The sequence below is a fragment of the Scatophagus argus genome, chromosome 8 (genome assembly GCF_020382885.2).
Source record: "Scatophagus argus isolate fScaArg1 chromosome 8, fScaArg1.pri, whole genome shotgun sequence".
In the NCBI taxonomy this organism is placed as follows: Eukaryota; Metazoa; Chordata; class Actinopteri; family Scatophagidae; genus Scatophagus; species Scatophagus argus.
Window position 1 is genome coordinate 16,944,698 of NC_058500.1, and position 21,799 is coordinate 16,966,496.

The 21,799-nt window shown below is 40.7% G+C and overlaps 4 protein-coding genes across 4 annotated transcripts; 3 read left to right on the forward strand and 1 right to left on the reverse strand.

Moving 5' to 3' along the window:
- The first annotated feature begins 2,236 nt into the window (after positions 1-2,236).
- LOC124062893 (vesicular inhibitory amino acid transporter-like) lies at positions 2,237-5,931 on the forward strand. Its single transcript, XM_046395962.1, has 2 exons — positions 2,237-3,110; positions 3,910-5,931. Exons 1-2 carry the CDS (start codon positions 2,730-2,732, stop codon positions 5,095-5,097), a joined length of 1,569 nt encoding a protein of 522 aa, XP_046251918.1. The 5' UTR covers positions 2,237-2,729; the 3' UTR covers positions 5,098-5,931.
- Positions 5,932-6,668: 737 nt separating this feature from the next.
- Positions 6,669-12,784, forward strand: bpifcl (BPI fold containing family C, like). The gene is made up of 16 exons (XM_046395963.1): positions 6,669-6,826; positions 6,920-7,032; positions 7,204-7,303; positions 7,570-7,701; positions 9,220-9,375; positions 9,480-9,543; positions 9,672-9,732; positions 9,875-9,966; positions 10,144-10,320; positions 10,526-10,585; positions 11,167-11,334; positions 11,777-11,844; positions 11,938-11,980; positions 12,107-12,167; positions 12,247-12,323; positions 12,447-12,784. Exons 2-16 carry the CDS (start codon positions 6,933-6,935, stop codon positions 12,480-12,482), a joined length of 1,395 nt encoding a protein of 464 aa, XP_046251919.1. The 5' UTR covers positions 6,669-6,826; positions 6,920-6,932; the 3' UTR covers positions 12,483-12,784.
- Positions 12,785-13,438: 654 nt separating this feature from the next.
- Positions 13,439-19,466, reverse strand: LOC124062895 (PRELI domain containing protein 3B-like). Its single transcript, XM_046395965.1, has 6 exons — positions 19,309-19,466; positions 17,707-17,875; positions 16,818-16,907; positions 15,893-15,963; positions 15,582-15,684; positions 13,439-15,444 (listed from the first exon to the last, which is right to left on the reverse strand). The coding sequence occupies exons 1-6, from the start codon at positions 19,338-19,340 to the stop codon at positions 15,328-15,330; spliced, it is 582 nt and encodes a 193-aa protein (XP_046251921.1). The 5' UTR covers positions 19,341-19,466; the 3' UTR covers positions 13,439-15,327.
- Positions 19,467-20,052: 586 nt separating this feature from the next.
- On the forward strand, positions 20,053-21,764 carry atp5f1e (ATP synthase F1 subunit epsilon). The gene is made up of 3 exons (XM_046395966.1): positions 20,053-20,187; positions 20,554-20,681; positions 21,573-21,764. Coding segments are annotated over exons 1-3 (162 nt in total). The 5' UTR covers positions 20,053-20,155; the 3' UTR covers positions 21,575-21,764.
- The last annotated feature ends 35 nt before the right edge of the window (positions 21,765-21,799 follow it).

Consider the following 21,799-nt stretch of genomic DNA (forward strand, 5'->3'; position numbering starts at 1 on the left):
CGCTGCATGGCTGTTAGACCAGGCTATAAGCCCCTCCGTATCTCGGGCCTCCACACACACACACACACACTCACATACACTGAACCAGGCGTGCAAGTACACACTCCCCTCTCTGAGTGTTTCTATTTTGCTGTCTTTCACTTACACACACACACAGCCTGAATTAATCCTTCGCTTTGTAGCCTTTAGAAGCTAAATTGGTCGCCCCAGCAACCAATTTTAGAGCCCCTTCCAAGAAAAAAGGCAGACTGAAAATCCATTTTGTCATGAGGAAGTAGCCGAGGAATTAGAAATCCATCTATCATGGCGAAGAGAATTTGTTGAGTGTTGGCAGGATATATACATATTTATTTTTATTATTTGCAAAGCTATTGTATATTTCTGCGGAATTATTTTATTTTTTCTTTGACGTTTCTCCTCACATGTGGAATCGGTTTTATTTTAGGGTGAGGCTACATGCGTGCGTGTGTTTTTGTTTGCGCGTGTGTGTGACATTTGCAGCCGATCCTCAGTCCCAGTGTTAGCCCGGAGCGTGTGCGTGCGAGTGTGTGTGTGTGTGTGGGGGGGGGGGGGGGGGGGGGATGCCTCAAGGACTCTCCCTGTTTCCTCACTGCACACACACACACATACCCCAAGACATGGGTGACACACACTCACTAACAAACACTATGTCGGCCTGAGCGTAAATAGCAGCTGGCAAAGCTGCCCAAGTCAAGCATAAAATATGCGGGACTTTCTCTGTCCGCTGGCTGGTTTCTAAATTTAGACTTCTCGTCCATGTTGCGTTTATTTGTCTTTCAATAATATCTCACATTTCTAGATACTTTATTCTGTCCGCAACATGTCGACTTTATTCAGCCTCGACAAAAAAAATCTCTATCTTTTTTTTTTTTTTTTTTCTTTTTTTGCTTTGTTCTGTCAAGTTTATTGTTTTTTGCTTTTAAGCTCGGAAATGGTGTCTGTGAGAGAAACTGGTCAGCCTTTCTGCCACTGCGGGCTTCATTTCTGCAAGCAGCCTGCAAAAATTTGATGAGTGTTTTGCTCAGTCGTGTCACAGCAGATTATGGAGGCAAAAGACGAGGTGCGTCGTACTCCCGAGGATTAGAGCTGAGGTGGAGACGAAACCCCCACCTCAGATTTTTTTCCTCTGGGCTGAGTAGATCTTTATAAAATTCAGACAAAAATTAATGCAACTATTAAATGAAGTTGCTACGTAGTTTGTTAAATTGGCGGGCCTTTTTTTTAAAATATCTTTTATTTGTTTCCGTTTGAAAAAGGGGGAAAAGGCTCAGGAGGAGTCCGAGCAGATTTGTTTGGTGTGTGTTGAAGGAGCTGTCCGTGGTGCTGCAGCAGGCCAGCTGCACAATGTTCATCATATCAACAACGAGTTGCATCCCTCCACAGCCTGCCGAACACGCTCATCTGCAATCAAGCTGCCAAATGAGCTGGAAACTTCAAATCCGTAGACGCACATTCAGACACGCAGACATGATTAAACAGTGACATTAACTTAATCGTTATATTATGAAGGTAGGACGCATTTTATAGGCTGTGGAAATATTTGCGTCGTTTACGTATAAATTGTTCTTATGGAAAACGGAGGAGGATAAAATAACAAAACGTTACTGGAAAATGCATTCAATATTTTCTATCGGAATGTGCGTGTATAAATTACAAACACAATCTCATCCCTCCTCAAAATATCGACCGGTGGATCATAAGGCTTTATGTCTGTATTTTGCAGAAAGCAACCATGATGTGTGTGTGCGACTGTCGACTCTGCGCGCGTGTGTGTGTGTGTGTGTGACTGTGCGCAGTCTCACAAAATCTCCAGTCCGCGCAGTGCTTCATTTAAAATACTGAAAATTGATTTCACACGGTAAAATACAGATGAGCAGGTCAAGGGGTGCACTTACATTTTTTCTACTGAGAAATAAAATCATGAACGACTCATTCAGCCTGTATATGTCGTTACTTATATTTGCAGTGTTGTAGAGAAGATCAGTTTCTCTTCAGTAGACTACATTCTGACAGGCTGGTGAAGGGGGCCTTGTTAGGTATTTATTTAGCTTGCATGCGTGACGCCTGCTGTTTGTTGACCTGTTGACAGAATGAAAACAGGTGAAATGTTTCATCTCTTCATTCATGCATAATGTCAGGGCCGGTTCTGCAACAGGCCTGCCTTTAAATGACCCTATCGGTTTATCCCCGTGATTACTCTGCCGATGAATTAAAGTCCCATTATGAGGGTCTTCCTCTCTCTCTTCCTGTCTCTCTCCTCCCGCTCCCCCCTCCCTCCCTCTCTTTGGGTGATGCAGTCAGATTCCAGCGCTCTCGCTGTCACCACCAGGACCTGCAACTGGCAAAGCTGCATGGAAGAGAATGCAAAATTGCCTTTCTTAACGACAAATGAGGACATATTTTCGCTTTTGTCTGTGTTCTGGAGCGTTTCTTCGTTGAGACAGATGCCGAGGAGTGTTTTTAGAAGGAGTAACATGGATGAGCAGGTGAAGAAAAGCGGCTGAGGATCTTTCACGGTTTGGGTGACAGGGGTAGGCTGCCGTCAGAAGGTTGGCTGGCTTACTGCACGACGACATCGAAGAGGCAACAGGCATGACTTTACAGTAGCAGTTTAAAAAACAAATAAATCACCCTGCATGCACCTGCCTCTTTGCTTTAATACAAAGTGAATTTTTTCCAGTTGAAGAGCGTATTTTATTCGGATAAGGATGGCTCACCTCATACGACACAAGCTTACCAACAAGCTGACCAATGCGGCCCACACGGTGTCCAACAAATCTCAGGCCAAGGTCAGCGGGATGTTCGCCCGAATGGGCTTCCAGGCCGCCACAGACGAGGAGGGTTTGGGTTTCGCCGAATGCGACGACTTGGATTATGACTACAGACAAGGGATGCAAATGGATGTCCTTCAGGGAGAAGAGGAAGGAGGACACATGGAGGGAGAGGGTGAGTTAGAGGGAGACAGCCACTACCAGAGAGACGGCACCGGCCGGAGGCCCTCGTCCCTAAAGACAGGAGGCTCGCTGGAGGAGGACAAGCCAAAAATCACGACATGGGAAGCTGGCTGGAACGTCACCAATGCCATTCAGGTAGGCTACTCTGTAATTACTAACACCCTTCATGTGTGAATGCTAAAATGCCGTGTGCTGCATGGATCGGGCCTGCATTTGCACAAAAGTCACCTTGAAAATTTTCATACTTTAGAATGTTAGATTTGTGCAAAAAGAAAGAGTGTAAACTGGGGATGCACATCATTTCACACAGTCCAAGATTAGAATAAAACGCTGCGTTCGGTGCTGTCGAATAGAATTGTATAGAGTTTTTAAATGCAAGAAAATGTGTTAAATGTTATCAAAATTAAATTCTGACGTAATTGGTGGTTTGTGAGTGCATTCACTGCAGCCAGTGGGTCGTTTAATTTATTTATTCAAATCGTTTTATCAGCGGAGCTGCAGGCCGGGCCTGCCTGACTTCGATAGCCCCGGGGCTGAATGGCACCCACGTGCTTATCAGGCCTCAATCAGATTAAAATTGTAATCAAATAATTAAGAAAAATTCGTTCCTCGTTTACTGCTTTAAGGCCGTTCAGCCTTTAGACTGTGGGAAGCGAAAGGCCTATTTTTTAAGGGTGATGCGAATGAGAAAATGGTTGATTATTTTGATAATGCCGAGTACTGGAAATGAACAGCTGTGACAAACCACATATTTTTTGCTTTGTGCTGTCATATAGCTATCTATCTATATATATGGATATATATGCAATTTGTTACTGTCCTTACGTAAGATGTGAACCGTGTGAGCCAGCCATTGCATGCCTGGACTGGCTCGGCCTGTCACTGCGATGTGGGCCTCGTCCATTACGACTCAACTGCGCTTCTCTGTCCGCAGGGCATGTTCGTCCTCGGTCTGCCGTACGCCATTCTCCACGGCGGCTACCTCGGCCTCTTCCTCATTATCTTCGCGGCTGTGGTGTGTTGTTACACCGGCAAAATCCTCATCGCTTGTCTGTACGAGGAGAACGAGGACGGCATCAAAGTGCGCGTGAGGGACTCCTACGTGGACATCGCCAACGCCTGCTGCGCTCCCCGCTTCCCAGCGCTGGGTGGGCACGTTGTGAACGTGGCTCAGATCATCGAGCTGGTCATGACGTGTATTCTTTATGTTGTGGTCAGCGGCAACTTGATGTACAACAGTTTCCCAGGGTTCCCCGTCTCCCAGAAAGCCTGGTCTGTGGTGGCCACGGTCGCGCTCTTGCCTTGCGCGTTCCTGAAGAACCTCAAGGCCGTGTCTAAATTCAGCTTGCTCTGCACTCTGGCTCACTTCGTCATCAACGTCCTGGTAATTGCCTACTGCCTCTCCAGGGCGCGCGAATGGGCCTGGGAGAAGGTCAAGTTTTATATCGATGTGAAGAAATTCCCCATTTCGATTGGCATCATCGTGTTCAGCTACACCTCCCAGATCTTCCTCCCCTCCCTGGAGGGAAACATGCAGAAGCCCAGCGAGTTCCACTGCATGATGGAGTGGAGCCACATCGCAGCCTGCGTCCTCAAGGGCCTCTTCGCCTTGGTGGCCTATTTGACTTGGGCAGACGCCACTAAAGAGGTCATCACGGATAACCTGCCTTCGACCATCCGGGCTGTGGTGAACATCTTCCTCGTCGCCAAGGCACTGTTATCTTACCCGCTGCCGTTCTTTGCTGCAGTTGAGGTTTTGGAGAAATCCTTGTTCCAGGATGGCGGCAGAGCCCTGTTCCCCGACTGCTACGGCCCCGGCGGGCAGTTGAAATCCTGGGGTCTGGGCCTCCGAATTGGCCTGGTGGTCTTCACTTTGCTTATGGCCGTCTTTGTCCCCCATTTTGCTCTCCTTATGGGTTTAACTGGGAGCCTCACCGGCGCTGGTTTATGCTTCCTCTTACCAAGCCTCTTCCATCTGAAACTACAGTGGAGGAATCTGCTGTGGCACCATGTCTTCTTCGACGTTGCCATTTTTGTTATTGGAGGCATATGCGCCATATCTGGCTTCATTCACTCAATTGAAGGGCTCATAGAGGCGTTCAAGTACAATATCCAAGACTGAGCGCTTCAGAGATGACCTTTACTGTGTGGCGACGTCCTAAAATGCAGCACTCCAGCAAGGCTGTCACGACGCAGACCTTATCGAAACGTCATGCTGTCCACTTGACATAAAAGCTCATGTGGAGGATTATTTGTGTGAAATGTACATCTTTTTATTTTGCCTTCGTGATAATGTGCAATAATAAACTCTACAATCATACCGTAAAGTAGTTCACTTATTCCAGAACACAGGTTTTATGAAGTGGACGGAGGAGCACAACCTCCTTGAAAAAGGAAGGGGTGGTGGCTAAATATGCGGGCATTAACAAGCCTGACCAGGTATCAGTCTTCATGCAAAGTTGTCAAAAATCCAGTGAAGATGTCCACCATGGGTCTAACTGTGAGTGTGTACGTGTTTATATCCGAGGAATGAATTACGTGAAAAACAATGCAGTGAATATGTTCTTAGATATATCATTAATCCCACATCAGAGAAAAAATAAGACCAAGGCACCCATTAGAGCAGATGGTGCTCTTTGGATTATAATAATAAACCATGAATAACTTATGTGTAATTGTTTAAACGGGATTTTTTTTTAAAGTTTGATTTCGTTTTGTGTTTATTTTCCATCTGACACCTATAGTAGTCCTCGTTGGCTCGTTTGTTCTCTTGGTGTTTCAAGTGTCATACTGGATGAAGTGAATTCAAAGTGCAAGAAAGTGGGTCCTAGTTGTGTTACATGAAAAATGTCTGTCTGATAATATTCTCTTCCTCTTGAACCTGTTAATTGTGATTTAATGGAACTAATCATGGTGTGTGAGATAAAGAGTATTTGTTGAATTAAGAGATAAATAAATCAGATATTTTATGGCCGCTGATTCCAATGGTTTTTTTTTTTTAAAATGTAGCCAGGATTGATGACTTTGTGATTTGATTCACTTTCATTTCTACTGTTCTGACAAAGTTCCCCTTAAAGAAAGCCAGCTTCCCTTTTATCAGAACAACAATGTGAAAGTCAAGACTGTTGGTTGCAGTCAAAGTTCAAGTCGGTTTTATGTTATCTAAAATCCCATATCACAAATTTGTATCAAGGACCTTAACATTGTGTTGTAAATAGATTGCAGCTTTGCCAAATTAAACAATAATTGACAGCGTGCAGAGGACTTAAAAACAACTTGTAGCAGACTGTGAAAAGCTGGCACTGTTGACATCAATGACTGCTGTCAGTTTGCTACGTGCAAGCCATGACGAGTGTGTATTCAGAAAAAAACAGCACGTGGGTGGCAGCAGGTTGTTTGAATCTACATCTCACACAGAACTTTCACTTCCTCATACATTTTGGGTGGCCATGGCACGTTTTTTATTCTGAAAGAAGATGTTTTTCAAACACTCTCTGACTGAATGAATTGAATGAGTTGTTTTTTAGTGAGTTTATGCTCTGCCAGTTACTTGCTACAAACTCAGACAGAGCAGAATAAAAAAGTTTCCTGTTCATCACACACACACACACACACACACACACACACACACACACACACACATACACACACACACACATACATTCACACACACACAAGTCTGTCATGTTACCATTCTCAGACATCAGGGAGTTTCACTTCTCACAAAGTGAAACGCAACAGCAGTTAGCTCAACAGACAGACAGTGAAGAAGTTATGTTCAGATATACAACAGAGTTCAGGAGCTGACTTTCAACTTGACAAATACACCACAAATACCTGCAGACATTCAGGTATGATACTCAATATCATTGAACAGGTTTATTGTGAGTTACATGTTTGATTTTAGCGCTGGTGTCTGAGTGCAGCTGTTGCTTGCACCACAGGAGACGCAGCAGAATGCTTTCATCTGCGGCAGTCGTGCTGACTCTCGTCTCTTTCGCCTGTGGAGAAAACCCTGCTGTGCAAGTCCTTCTGACCAACAAAGGACTTCAGTACGGTAAGACAATGTGACATGGTGTTAATCACTCCTGTGCTGACTTTATTTGAACACCAAATGATTGCTTTTCATAAGGAACCTAAAAATATTGCACAGTATGATCAGTATATGAAACATGTTTCATTTCATTTTTATGAAACTTTTTAAAAAGCTGTGTGCTGCTCGTCCCAGGAAAGCATGTAGGTGCAGGATGGATTCAGGATAAGTTGACGCAGATCACTCTGCCTGACATCAGCGGCAAGGTCTTTGGCATACACTTCACACTAACAGGGTAGGATTTCAACTGATTTTCTCCAATGCAGAGTTGTCCTTTTGGTTCCAAATGAGTTCATGAGTTCATGCGCTAGGATAGAATTACCCCTTCACAATCGTACATGTTTGCTCTTCAAGAGAAATAGGCTGTGTATGATTTCATTTCATCAATGTGAACTTGAATAATCCCGTTGCTGTCCTTTAATACAGAGTGTATATTTGAATTATTTCATCAGACCTATTTACATTAATCACACCTATTTTTGCTCTCCTCATGTGCACTAGCACCACCATAACAAAATGTGACTTTCCGGAGCCAACTGTTGAGTTTTATCAAAACGCCACAGGATTCAAGTCATCCATCTCAGGTCTCAGTGCTGCCCTAACCGGCGAGTGGACGACAGCGTTTGGTTTAATGTGAGTCTTCCCTGTAATCTCTACTACCATAAACTCCTTGATGATAAAGAAGTAACCCTACAGGCATTCACTCAGGGTTTATAGGGACATTGATATTAAAGGTTTGGAAAGAATGATCACATGTAACTTCCTAAATGTACATAAAGACTTCAAGAGGAAATGATACTAGATTCAAGTCTAAAAGAGTATTTGCGCTCGTAGTTCATGTGAGGTTATCGAGGAAAGGAAGTGGATATTTGCAAAGTAAGATCAACCCTTATTTCACACTTTAAGTTACATAAAATAAAAATCATTTTACTGTAAATGAACTGCAATAATACCAGGAACCTTTTGTACTATTCTAAATGAAGTGGAGTCAGCTAATGTTAGTGATGTAGAGAGTGATCGTTGGATTATTACCATCAAAGGATTTAAGTCTGGACTTCCCTCTGCCACTTCACTGCTGTGAAGGTGGAAGCTATTGGGGTCTCAAAAGAGTAGCAATAGAGGTTATTCTTTTACAAGATATAAACCCAAGTGAAGACAGAACAGCAGAGCATCATCTTTTTCAGGTGGACTCTCTACCTTCCTTTTTCTGCCACCTCCTGGAAAATACTGGTATCAAACTTTGATGTGTCCAAGCACACCCAGACTTGTTTTACTGGTGTTTGGAAATTTCCTTGGCCTCATGTTTTTCGGACAGGCCTGGGCCTGTTCCACACCATCTCAGACGCCAACATTTCAAAGAAGTTCTTGGGTATATTTTTTAAAAACTTAATTGCTTCTGGGTTACATTTTGAAGCATTTTTTCGCATCTGTAAAGCTGATTATACGTGACAATAGAGTTTCTTTTATTATGCAACTTAATATTCTGGTATATTTTGTACAATAGAGTATAATTCTGGAGAATTTACTCCAACTCCAACTGAGATATATGAAAAAAAAAAACAAACAAACACACAACACAGCACAACATTTCTTTTGCAAATTCACACTCGGACACTAGGAAGGCCAGCAATTCTAGTTACTGTTCAATCACATTCTTGTGGCATCAGACTACTTTAGATGTCAGTATATAACTAAACTATCAACTACACATCAAATGTTGAATGTAAAAGTAACAGCTAGCTAGATACTAGGCATAAGTCTGCAGTTTGTAGTCCAATGAGTTATTTTAACATGCAAAGTATATCAAAGTATACAGAATTATAAACAAAGAGATCAGGTTTCCATCTCTGAATCACAGAAATGTAGTCAATCTTTACGTGGCATTCAAAACTTTTTTCAAAAATATGTATTATTTGGTCACTAATGCTTGTTAGCAAGTGATTGTGCTGGCGATGGAAAACAATAACTGTAACAAAGAAGAAAAACAGATTCTATTACTTTGATAATTGAGATATATTAGCAACCAGGTGCTATTTTATAATATATGTAGGCAAGGTTTGACTTGGATTTGATGTGACTTTAGAGCTCTATAATGCAGGAATAAATGTTCACCAGCACCAGAGTGACTTTGCTTGCTCTGTGTATTTTCAGACATGACAGTGGAACGTTCAGCATGGCTCTGTTTAGTGTGGATGTGACCTGGGTGGTGTCGCTGGGGAACGATTCTGGTGGACATCTGTCTGTCACCAGTAACGGCTGTGATGCTCTCATTGGAAATATGGACATACAGTTACGTGGAGGAGCCAGGTACAGTACAATGGAGAGAGAGAGAGAGAGAGAGTGAGGGAGAGAGAGAGAGAGGTTGATACTGATGTCAACATATAAATGCATGCATTTTCATTTGTCAACAGCTGGATATTCAAGCCTATTCTGGCGCATTACATGGGGCGTCTCAAAGATGAAATACAAAGCAAAGTGAGTGTTTCTCTCTGTCTTCGTCACACATATCAGTGCAGACTTCATCTGTCGTGTATGCTGCGGTGAAACCTAGTGTAGAGACTTTCAGTAGTTTCAGGACATTTACCTCGTTGTCTCCCCGACAGATCTGTCTTTTCGTGCAGGCATCTGTTGTAAGCATGGAGCACCACCTACAGCTCATGAATGGTATCACAGTAGGCTACATCTTCTTAATTAAATCACAAAATAAAATGTATACTTTCATACAGACACAAAGGCCAAAAATGAATTAAAGTGACCAAAAAGTAAAATAGGTAATTAAGTCTACAAATGATTCTATTCTCATCAGTTTCCTTTGATGTGGATCAATTCCTTACCCTTGACCTCCCTCTCACCGGCTCACCTCTTATTGATGCTTCAAGTCTGAATCTGGGTCTCAAGGTGAGCAAACACATAACACAAACATGTCTTTCACTAGAAATAATATAAACACAAACCTTGTGCTATATATCCATCATACTCTCGTAGCCATAATTTGGACGGCTAAAACGTGTGCAAAGAGAGAATAACAAACAAAAATGTAGCTGTAATTGATGACTTTCTTGTCTTTATTTAAAGGGGGAGTTCTACAACACCAAAACTCATAAAGACCCCCCCTTCAAAGCCCAGCCTTTCACGTTGCCTGACCAGCCGGGCTACATGTTGTCACTGGGCCTGTCTGAGTACACTGTGAACTCTGCCTCGTATGGATACTACTCAGCGGGACTGCTTCAGACCCTCATCAATGATAGCATGGTAAGTGCACCTGAGCAGATCTATAAATGTGTGGAGAGGAAGAAAGCAGAGAAGGCCAGACAATGAAAGTTTTGCTTAAAATCTTAAACAGCCTTTTCGTCAGAGCAATCAACCATTTATCCACTCCTTTAGGTTAAGCTGCTATACATTAATCAGTTTCTGCCCTAAATCGTGTTGTAGCTGAAATGTTGTTTCATCATCTCAGATACCTCCGAGCTTCCCTGTGCGCCTTAACACCAGCTCAATGGGGCCTTTCATTCCTCAGGTAAGTTTATTTGTATTGGTGGTACATTTGGTAGCACTGGAGAGTTTTATTAACTCACTGTATGCACGGCTTTATGTCAGCATGCACTCAGTGCCTGATTAAGAGCAGGAAAACAGCCCTGTAAAAGAAGTTCTTCTTCATAATGGCATCGTGGATTATACTGTAGTGTTTGAGCTTCAGCATTGGTATTCAAATATCATTGACTTTAAATATTATCTGAGTTGGGCTTTTCCACTCCAGACCACAGAAAATAACAAAGTATTTCATCAGTCAGACTGACTGAAACATTGTAGACAGATGTTCTTTCAATGCTTGTGTTTCATTTTTCAGTTTCAGTACACAAAAACAAGAGAGATTCTGCTTTTGATTTTATGATTTTAGTAAATCCTCATGAATGCTACTCATGCATGTGTGATCTAACATCTTCACAGATTGTAACATCACTACACACTGTACTTTTACGTACTCATTCATTTTTCATTAGTTTTCCTGCCCCAGCTCACTCTGTACTGTTCTTGACAACAGGCCCTTAAAGTTGTTGAATTATAACAGAATTAAATCTGCTTTCTTCCTCTCTACAGCTTCCCAAGAAGTTTCCAGGTCTGCTGATGAAACTGCAGGTCTATGCCAGAGAGGTTCCACTGTTTTCATTCCAGCCTGGTGCTGTTAAACTGAACCTTAAGGGTGCTGTTAAGGCTTTTGCCATCCAGCCAAATGGTACCCAGACCCCACTGTTCAAACTCAATGTTGTGAGTACTTCTGTTTTCCGGCCTATCAATTTATACCCCAGGAAGAATACAAGCGTTTGTTTTCCTATTTGTATGTTTCCTCATTTTATACTTTATGTTAACAGTGCATCAAAGTTGTAGTAGTAGCCTTTCACACCCTGTAGGTCCACAAACACTGTGGTCCTTAAATTTGTACCTCATTCAAACTAGTGCTGAAAGATTTCTTCGGTCAATCAATTTAGTTAATAAGCAGACAATTAATGGACAACTGTTTGGATTTTGGATTCATAGTTTGAGTCATTTATCCAGCACAAATACTAAACACTTACTGGTTCCAGCTTCTCAAATGTGAGACTTCTGACAGGTAATAGACTAAATAATTAAGTGATGAACCAGGAGAACAGATGGATCACAATAGAAAAACATAACAATTTCCCGCAGCAGTAATTTAAATCTCTTTCAGGATACAGATTTCAGCGGTAAAGTGTGGATCGCTGATGGGAAACTGAAGGGCTCCATGGGAATGAACAAGTGAGCATGTTTTAACCATGTTTAAAAACACACACCTGAGCCCGAGATCACATACTAAAACAAATAATCACTCTGCTGCTTCCTTTCAAACAGTCTCACACTGACGCTGGCATCGAGTGAAGTGGGACCCTTTCAGGTACATGACACAACCTACAAAACCTGCACTATCACTTTTTATGTTCGTCACCACCAGATTTAAGTGAAAATCAAAGGAGGAGAATAAAAACAGTGACTGTAAAAAATCTCATCTTTCTATTTGCAGACAGCTGCTCTCGAAAAACTTGCAAAGATGGGATCAGCGATGCTCATGGGAAAAATCAACGGTGAGCCTCAGTGACATGTTTTTGTGTGCAGCTCTTCCTTTGTTCTTCTGTTGTCTTCACACGTGCTGTTCTGTTTCAGCTGAACTGGGCAAAGGTGTTAATTTACCCAGAATGAAACAAGCAGAGCTGGTCAACGCAATTCTGAAGATGAATCAGGTCAGTTTTAATTAGGAAGGAAAAAGGAAAAGAGGCGTTGCTGTAAAATGCCTGTTTGGTTTTTAGAGCAAAGTTGAGGCAGATGTAATTGCATTGGCCATTGTGTTTTTTTTTCCCCGACAGGGATTCATAACCATCTCGTCAGATGCTCAGGTGTAGACAGACACAAGCGTCAACTGATGGACAGACTAACCTGCTTATACGTGGATGCTCCTCATCTATGTTCAGATTCCTGAGCTTTAAACCAGTAAACAAACTGGTCTGGTTGTCTGGCCTGTGATCTGACACCATATAACAAAAACATGAATGTTTTCAAAAGGTAAAGTTAAGACTGCCTCAGTGTGGTTTCTGAACTGTAAATGATTAACAAGTCTTGGCCTGCAGCACATAATCAATGTTTTTGTACTCACTTCACAGTCTTCATGTCAAATAAACCGTGACAAATAAAACCTGCAGTTTAATTGTATTAATGCAGTTAGATATATTTATGAAATGCATTCAGACTGACTCATCAAGTTGATTTCAGAATCACTGTGTGTGACTTTTGTGTGATTGATTTGTTTTTCAAATTCTTCTAAAAAGGGTTTTCATCGCAGAAAAATGAGTCAGTTGGTTTGTTGTAGTGCCATTGTTTATACAACCACCAGGGGGCACCAAATTTCAAGACAATACACATGAAACAAAGTCGAACTGCAGAATGATGGTGGGATTAGGATTCTACCTGTTCAGACTTTCATGGGGATTTTAGTTTATTTGAGCTTTCATTTGACACATTCTCTCAGCCGTGGGAATAGCTTGATTTATCTGCAAATTTCACTTGAGAACCAGTTTAGTTGATAGTTATGTAATAACATATAGCTTGTATCTGATACACTACTATTCCCCCTGAGAATCCTGGTAGATCTATTATTATCTGTCACAAGCCAATTACTTGTGTTATTCAACTAAAAGCAAAAACACTGTGATCAAACATCTGAGGTGGCACTGAATAAAGAAATGGATCACAGAAATGACAGGTTGATTAACATTTTTTTTTGTTATTGTTGTCTTGGAAGACTACACCTTAAGAGTTCAAGGGGAAATTGAGACATTTTACAAAAACCTCCACCACCATATTCATGAAACAATGACATCTCTTTATTTTGAAACATTTCATGTGTACTCTTTAGATCCTGTTACACGTTCACATTCTTGGAATGTAACACCACCAAAATATAAATACAAGCCTATTTACAGCCACTGTTCCCAAAAGGTTCCCCATAGAAAAAAAAAAAAAAGACGTTATTCATGAGGAGACACTGTGTGGATACTGAATGGCTGATCGGTCATTCAGGCGGCAGACTGGACTTCAAACAGAATGATTCTGAGCTGGACAGTGCATGAAGAGCTGGAGTTATTTAACTATGACCAGGATTTTAAGAAGAATCGTAGCTGAACTGGAAGCAGGTGTGAAAAAAGACTGACATGATGTAGACACATCAAGCTTTACTAAACTAACAGAGGAGTATCTTGGAAGACTTGTGATGTGAGCTCCATTAATTGCTACTGTAACAAAAAAATAGCCTTAATTGTGTCACAAACCCCTCCAATGTAAACATCAATTTGCAGAATTGTCCTTATTAAAATTTATAGAGAGAGAAAAGGAAAGGAAGAAAACATAAGAATTACACGCTTGCTGTGTCACCTTCATCTCAACGTGGCCTTTGTGAAAGAAGAAAGGTCAACTGTGCTGCCCCCGACAGCCTGCTACTGGATAAAAAAGGGAAATGTAGTATAAAAACACCACAAGTCAACAGCTTTTAAAATCAATCAATCAGTCTTGTTAATGTTCACTAATAGAAATATACCACAAATAACACCATCTATAGTCAGTATGGAGTACAGAGGAGGTTGTTGGCACACGCTGTAATCCTGAACTTAACCCTTTAGAGCGGCTACTGCAACACTGGTGAACTTTAACAACACATTCAACACACAAGTGCCAACATGTTGCTCAGTGCTCATACACTCATTTTGCAGCTCCACACCTTTTAAGGACTTCTTGACACTATAAGCGTATTTAAGTACACATGTTGAAAATAAGTTAGACATTCAATGCACAGTCTCATACTGTAACACTTAACTATACAACACATCATCATCATGAGGGAAAATACTAACAAGGACAAGAGAGACTTGAAGAAGTCAACCCATTTGTACCCAGAACAAGAGCAGAATGACCATAGAACCAGCCCACCGTGCCCTGTTCCACTTTGTGCAAAAGCATTGAGACTGTCGATAAATACCAAGCCGCAGCTGGTCTTCATCCTGGATCTATAAATGTTAAGGATTATACACACTCGCTCACTTCCATCCGATGGTACAACAATTTCAGTATCTGATCTCACAGGACAGTGGAGAAAAAATGCTGGGAGGTTCAACATTTCAGGTTACTTTTACAAGCGGTTAGAGCCTCTTCGCATTGGTGGACTTTAGGTTTTGAGATGTTTCGGTCAGTTCTATTGTACAAAGCAAGGTCAGCCAATCCAGAAAAAGTTAGTGACTTCATCTCAGCCATTTTAAGTACTGAACCTGTTGACTAGAATTTGCAAACAAGAGGAGAATATAAGTGCAAGATTGAAGATATAAGATGAAGAAGGGAAAAAAACAGAAGAGAGGGAAGTGATGAGATGATGTGGAGGCACAGTGTGAATTTTTAAAAAAGAGCTTTAACATCACAAGACTAAGTCCCATGAGCTTCAAGTGCAGTCAAATTCAACCCTGCTTGTTTCTAAACTGTCATCAGCTCAACTCTCCCTGTCACTGCCCACAGCGGCAGGTATCAAACCCGTCCATGAGGACTACTAAGGAGGGACAGACAGCAAGTGCTTGTGACATTTGTACGCAAAAATAAGTAGGGCCAAAAAGATGGGCTGTGGTTAATTAGGCTGTGGTGGCAGGTGAGGTGAAAGGAAATGTCTGAGAGGTTCACGATGGTGGAGAAAGCAGCTGGAGAAGGCCAGGATCATTTGTCTGCAACAGCCGCTGCCATGGGAACACGTATAGTTCCGCGAGCAGTCGCCGCCAACTCCTCAATTTCTGTGTTTAATCGTCTGATGACCCACTCCATTGCCTCCCGACCCTGAAACAGAGAGAGGAAGAGTGTTACAAAACATGATGTGAGGGTCAGGTGAACTGCTGTGAACAATACTGCATTGCTGAAGACCCAACGCCACAGTGTCACGATGGGTTACTGTGAGGTTTTAAGGGCGGCATCACCTTTCCGGCATTGACAGAGATGGTTTTTGCCATGAGACCCTCGAGGTAGCTGCTCAGACTGACACCTTTCACACTGATCAGAGCCTCCTGTGTGAGCACCGTCCTGAACACACAGGCACACAAATACAAGGTCACAAACAACGTGTAAATCTGACATAAAGTCTTTTCAATTAAACATTTTTTGCAAACAAAACACATCCATAAAAAATCCATAATTTTTAGCAATTAAAGGTCAACCCAAACTATTCAGGCCAAAGCAGACATAATAACGATAAAGCTATTCGACATGAAATTAAAATTGAATCATTTACTTTTCAGGATCCTGCGGATGTGGCTTGTATGTCAACTTCTCGTCCACAGATACCAGGTTAGTGAAGGAGATCTGGTTGGACAAAATAAAGTATGTTTTTTTTACATACAATATTTAAATTGTTTGTAGGCATATTAGTTCACTTAACAGCAGCCGCAGTGAGGCCAAACGACAGTCCACACACTGATCCTCTTTGTTCTCAAAGTCCTCTCATGGTGAACACAATGAAGCAGGAAACTACAGATGAAGCTGATAACATTATTAATACCTCCAACTGTTACGAAGCAATTGTGTGTGTTACAGTCGGATAACTGGTCACTTCAGTTTAACTCCACCTTGGATCTGTGCTGTGGTTGATTTAAAAACACCCATAACTGGTAACATTTCTTATGAAAATGACTCGTGATGAGGTAGGCCACGATTACGTAATGTTATGTAACATACGCTAAAAGTCAAACCTCTGCCAAACAAACGTGCAGTGTAGATAACTTGATATCTAAATATGCTTTTTATCTAACCAATGCACTGTTACTGCTAACATGTCATTGAACAAACTGTGCCACACTGTGGATGCAGGCGAAAGGCTCTTAAGTGAATGCCTGCAACTGCTTAATGAAAATCAGGTGCTGAGGCTAAATGAGGAAATGACTGTGGCTTACAGGGATTCAGCTGATCGACTTGTACACTAGAACAAACACTGACCAGTACAATCTCTGACCAGAGATATAACTATCAATACCTACAGTGAACAGATTTAATGACGTGTTAACCAACAGAATTTCTTAAAATACAATAACTTATATACAAGAAATACTAGTACTAATGATGTCTAAAATAAAGTATCACTTTGTATCATCGTGAAGCAACAACATGTCTTACTGAAAGTGTACATAAAAATAAAAATGATCCATGTCAGCCCTACTTACATTTGTAGATTTCAATTCAAAGGTCTTCTCTTTAGGGTCCACTACTGAATGTTCCTGAACATAAGTGCATGTTCTTGTTACCCCAATGATCTGCAGGAAAAGGAAACAACTGAGGCTTAGTTTTAAAATGACAACAAGTCATATTAGATTTATTTTAGAAAAGGTGCTGAGCAATGGATGGTGACTTTGATCAGGCAGTTTGCACAGACAGCATACAGTCTATGATAGTTCTAGTCTACAATATGAATATTACTTATTTTATTTTTTAATTATCATGAAGCTGCAACATTTTTTTAATGAGTGAGATGACAGGATTCTTAAAATAATGTCTGTAGAGATGTTAAGCTCTAACAATAATATTATCTGACAGATCAGTAATGAAAACAGTTTTTGTATTTGTATTTTGTTCCTCTCCTCGTGTATTTAAGAATTTCCCCACTGCAGGACTAATAAAGGTTTATCTTATCTTAAATTAGTGACTGATGTTTTGATCTTTGATGGGTGCTGGTCTTGGTGCTTCTGGGCAGGAAATTTATACACAGTGGGAAAGATGAGCCTCAGATGAGAATCCTCGCTTAATCTAAATTTTCAACTAAAACAACCGAGTGATATTAAGCCCTGAATTATGAACACTGTCATGATGATGACAGACAGTCTGTATGGCATTTTAACAGTCTACCCTCTCAGACAGAAGACAGTGACTAAAACAGCACGTTTTGGAGACTGGGTACAAGCTAAATAGACTGGTCTGATAACATTTTATTAAACCAGAATCAGATCTAATGTGATGTGAGCATTTCTGTGAATTCCTGTACAGACTTGTCTACTGACTTTTCATCTCGAAAAATCCTCCGCATTCTCACATGTCTTCTCTTACAATCTAACTTACAGACTTTGCCATGGCGGGGAGCCCCCACTCTGTGCTGAGTAGCCTGGTGCTGTGTAACCGTCCCTGTGTGTCCACGCTTCTGTCCAGTACATCCACACCAAACACACTGGGGTTCATTGGGTTGGGGTACTTCTGCATCGCTGCCTTGGTCACCGTCTCCCATGGATGGCTGTTTAAACAATATTAACATAAGAAACAGCAACTCCCTATTCTGGCAAGGGGCTACAGACGAAATGCAAGCCAACTCTGAAACATTTATAGAATAATTAATGTGGTGATGCCGGTGACTTCATTATACGTTTTTATCATGTTTTCTGAATCCATCAATAAAATAAAGTACATTGCTATATGTAATTCTGCCCACAATGGAGGTAAGTTAACTTAATATACTGGATGAAAATAAATAATCAGCCAACTCTGAACGTCCTTCTCAAGCTTGACTCGAATCTTTCCATGACATGCCTTTTAACAATCTGCCTCATGCAAAATCAACTTCAATAAGCTAAGATTACACAAGATGATGCGCATTATTATTATTTTACTAGAAAATCGTTTGATATCTGTTATTTTAATTTTCTTGTGCATCTGGATCTGTATTTAAATAAATATTGGATGTATGCTATCATCTCATATGTATGACAGACTTCATTCAACTTTATCTAATAAAAGACAAGTAAATCATGAGAAAAAAGAAAATAATCGGACTTGCCCTTCTTTACAATGTTACAGTATAACTTTCTAAAAAATACTTGTTCGAATTTGTTTCTGTCAGTATTAATAACTGGCTCAGAATCACAATGACTGAATAACAAAAACATTGTGAGGGACGACACAAGCTGGCATGGAGAGAAACGCCCCCTCCGCATAGCGCGGACTATCACCATTATATCACCATTATATCACCATTATATCTAGAAACTAATGCAAACGGACAAATACGTCCTAACCATAGTTAAAAACTCAGTACTCTTTCAGAAATAAACAGAAAGTAGACGAATTCTTGTGTTTTAATTCGCAAAGTTCCTTGTCTGACAGCCGAGCAGATCGTTATGTAATCTCCACGATCGCGATACATAATATCAAATATAACGGCGAATTTTATCTCCGTAAGAACAAACATATGAATGGCACGCAGATTCCTTCGTCTCATAATAACTTAGGGATGAAATGTTGTTAAAAGCTTAAAAATTAAAAATAATGTAAACCAAGCAACTAGCTTCACAACATCCAATACCGTAAACTAGCTTGGAGGCTAACAGTAAAAAGCTATAACTCAACCAGCTTTAGCTAAAGCAGTTTGCCTCTATTGGACAAAGACCGACACAAATCAGATATCTGTTTAAAAAAAACTTCACACATAATGTCGGATGGGGGTCACACTTACTAAACATAGTAACTAACCTAACATTAACGGACGGTTAGGTAACTTAGCAGTAGCGTCTTTTTTAAGTTACCTAACTTACAAGCAACCGTAGCAGCTAAGGAGGCTAGCAGCTGTGTTCCGGAGAGTATGGGAACACAGAAAGTTTTATAACAAAAGGAAACCAGTTCCTTAACAGACATATTTGTAGAAGACATCAGCACAAACGGAAAACTACTCACTTGAAAATGTGCTCTGACGCCCAGATTTTCATTTTATTAGGCTTTTCGGTCAGGGCTCGGGAGCCGGCGACTAGTGTCAGCGTGACCGACGTAAGGAAGGAGGGGGTAGTTGAAGGAGACAGCCTTTAATGAAACCCCAGCAGCGAGACTTCCCCTGGTGGCGGAAACGGGTACTGCACGCTGGCATGCACAACAACCATAGACTGCAGATAATCGTCTGTTCCAGAACAATCCATGTTTTTTTGGGGGGGCGAATAGCTTTCTCATTGTAAAAGCTCCAGTGGTGAAATGTAGTACTGGTAGTACTGTCAAGATATACAGCTACAGCTCTGTTCTACAGTTTAAAGCTTACAATGATGCTCCTTTAGGGCAGCAACAAAATACTATTATGATTAGCTTGGCACTGATATTTTCATATTATCCAACAAATAGTACCAATTGAACTAAATTTCCAAATGGCCTGACAGTATAAATATTGAAATAATTTGATATTTCATTTTCATCATAAGGTCCTATAACTGTAGTACATGATATCAATACACCAACCCGCCGAGCGCCATTATCATCTCTAAAATAATTAAATTACCCCAGGCCAAATCATCAATACAAAATTATAAAATAATACATTAAGATGATACGCACACAATTTCCACTTAAAGTTTTTAATTCATTAAACGTAAAATGTATGTTCGAGAGAAACAGATATGCTGTTGGGGGCGGTCCAAATGGCCGTCAATACTGTCAATCATGATTAAGCTCTGTTCTTATTGGGTGGAAAAAAAGACTAACGTACCTAAACTTACATCATCACGCACATATCCGACCTGTCCTTGAAGCCACAGACAAGATGGTTGCGTACTGGAGACAGGCAGGCCTAAGGTAAGACCACATAATTGTATATTTACAGAGGTAGCTTTGTTGACTATGTTGACGAAGTTATTTTTATTAAGGATTTCTTATTAGAAATGAATATTTTTATTTTTAGTTCTTGTCATTCCGTTCTTTAAATGCTCCAGAGAGCTACAAAGCTAACGTTCTTTTTTAGCTTTAGTTAGCTTTTCAACCCATGCGTATTTTTGGAGCTGATCTTAAGCTAATTATTTTATCCAGGATAGGACATTTTCTGTTCATGCATCGGTTACATTATTTTTTATCACAGACGCAGTGGTGTGTTTTATTTCAAACCCATCTCTGTCGGTATTATTCCTCTCTGTTATGCGGCTAACAGATGTGTCCTCTCTGCAGCTACATCCGCTTCTCTGCTATCTGCGCTAGCGCGGTGCGGGCTGCGTTGAAGCCGCAGTTCAAAACCGAAGCGTTGAGGGCCGCCGAAGCCAACGTCAGAGTCCTTAAACCAAAATCATCGTCTGCATGTAAGTTTATTTTTATTATTATTATTGTAAATTGTCAGCACGGAAGAGATACCGCGTATGCATAGCTACGCACACATTCTTCATGACCCCTGATAGTTTGTGTATGTCAATGAGAGGCCGCTGTGACATTGACTGGTGACAGTGTGCAGGTCTTCTTTTCAGTGAGACTGTGATAGAAGAAGAACATCAGTGTTCTTGCATATTAACATTTATTCTAACAGAAGTACAGCACACTTGATTTAAGTTTGTATACAGTATCAGAATTTTAATAAACTGGTTAGTTACTTGTGCACATTGAAACACTGTAATGTTGTACCTATTCAAGGAGGAGCTAATTTATAACTCACTTAATCCATATACTATTGAGTGTGGTTGTAGATAAATCTTTAGCAGTGCTTCATGTATGCTGAATGAATGAAATTATTTTGTTAATCTGCAAAATAATTAGTAGATTGGAGTTTTGATCCCATCACAAGATAAACCAGATAATTCAGTACAGAGGTGATTTGGCTGCTTGAATTTTTGTTATTTTTATTTTTTTATTTATTTACTTTTTGGGGGGAATATGGAACGGGATAGACATTTGTCATAGTTTTACTCAAATGTTGTCCTGACATTCATGAAGTTAAATGTTTTGCCCATTGAGTTTAATACAAAACTACTATTTTTCAGAATGCAGATCTTATGTTTATTAGACATTTTCTCTAACTGATGACAAGTTTTTGTCAACTAAACTCTGTTTTGGTGCAGAAATTTTATTCTGAGTAGACTTATCCTAAAACCTGAGGTCACTAATGTGAATGATCATTTTTTCCCATTTGGGATGCATAATGATTTTCATGAGGCTATCTTCGTTAATGTTGCTGTCCCTCTGTTTCACTTTTCCTCCAGAATGTGAGATTGTGATGTAGATACGATTTTCCTGGAGCTGTGGGGTCCTGCCCTGTCCTTCACACTGTGGACAAGAAAAAAGATGGATGACACCAAGATGAACTGTTAGAGACTTAGGACCTGAATGAAATTGCATTTTTGTCCCTTTCATTTGTAATTAAAATTGTATTAAAGATGGATATCTGAAATACATGTTGTTTCCTTGAATTCTTGTATTGTTGGTGAAT

What these genes read in the sequence shown, in the direction of transcription:
- atp5f1e (XM_046395966.1), top strand. Translation starts at nt 20,156, where the DNA reads ATGGTTGCGTACTGGAGACAGGCAGGCCTAAG. An exon ending in TGGAGACAGGCAGGCCTAAG is followed by an intron (nt 20,188 to 20,553) that starts GTAAGACCACAT and finishes TCCTCTCTGCAG; the next exon opens with CTACATCCGCTTCTCTGCTA.
- LOC124062893 (XM_046395962.1), top strand. Translation starts at nt 2,730, where the DNA reads ATGGCTCACCTCATACGACACAAGCTTACCAACAAGCTGACCAATGCG. An exon ending in ACGTCACCAATGCCATTCAG is followed by an intron (nt 3,111 to 3,909) that starts GTAGGCTACTCT and finishes CTCTGTCCGCAG; the next exon opens with GGCATGTTCGTCCTCGGTCT.
- bpifcl (XM_046395963.1), top strand. Translation starts at nt 6,933, where the DNA reads ATGCTTTCATCTGCGGCAGTCGTGCTGACTCTCGTCTCTTTCGCCTGT. An exon ending in CACTGTTCAAACTCAATGTT is followed by an intron (nt 11,335 to 11,776) that starts GTGAGTACTTCT and finishes AATCTCTTTCAG; the next exon opens with GATACAGATTTCAGCGGTAA. An exon ending in CAATTCTGAAGATGAATCAG is followed by an intron (nt 12,324 to 12,446) that starts GTCAGTTTTAAT and finishes TTTCCCCGACAG; the next exon opens with GGATTCATAACCATCTCGTC.
- LOC124062895 (XM_046395965.1), bottom strand. Translation starts at nt 19,340, where the DNA reads ATGAAAATCTGGGCGTCAGAGCACATTTTCAA. An exon ending in TTGAATTGAAATCTACAAAT is followed by an intron (nt 15,964 to 16,817) that starts GTAAGTAGGGCT and finishes TTGTCCAACCAG; the next exon opens with ATCTCCTTCACTAACCTGGT. An exon ending in CATCCGCAGGATCCTGAAAA is followed by an intron (nt 15,685 to 15,892) that starts GTAAATGATTCA and finishes CTGTGTGTTCAG; the next exon opens with GACGGTGCTCACACAGGAGG.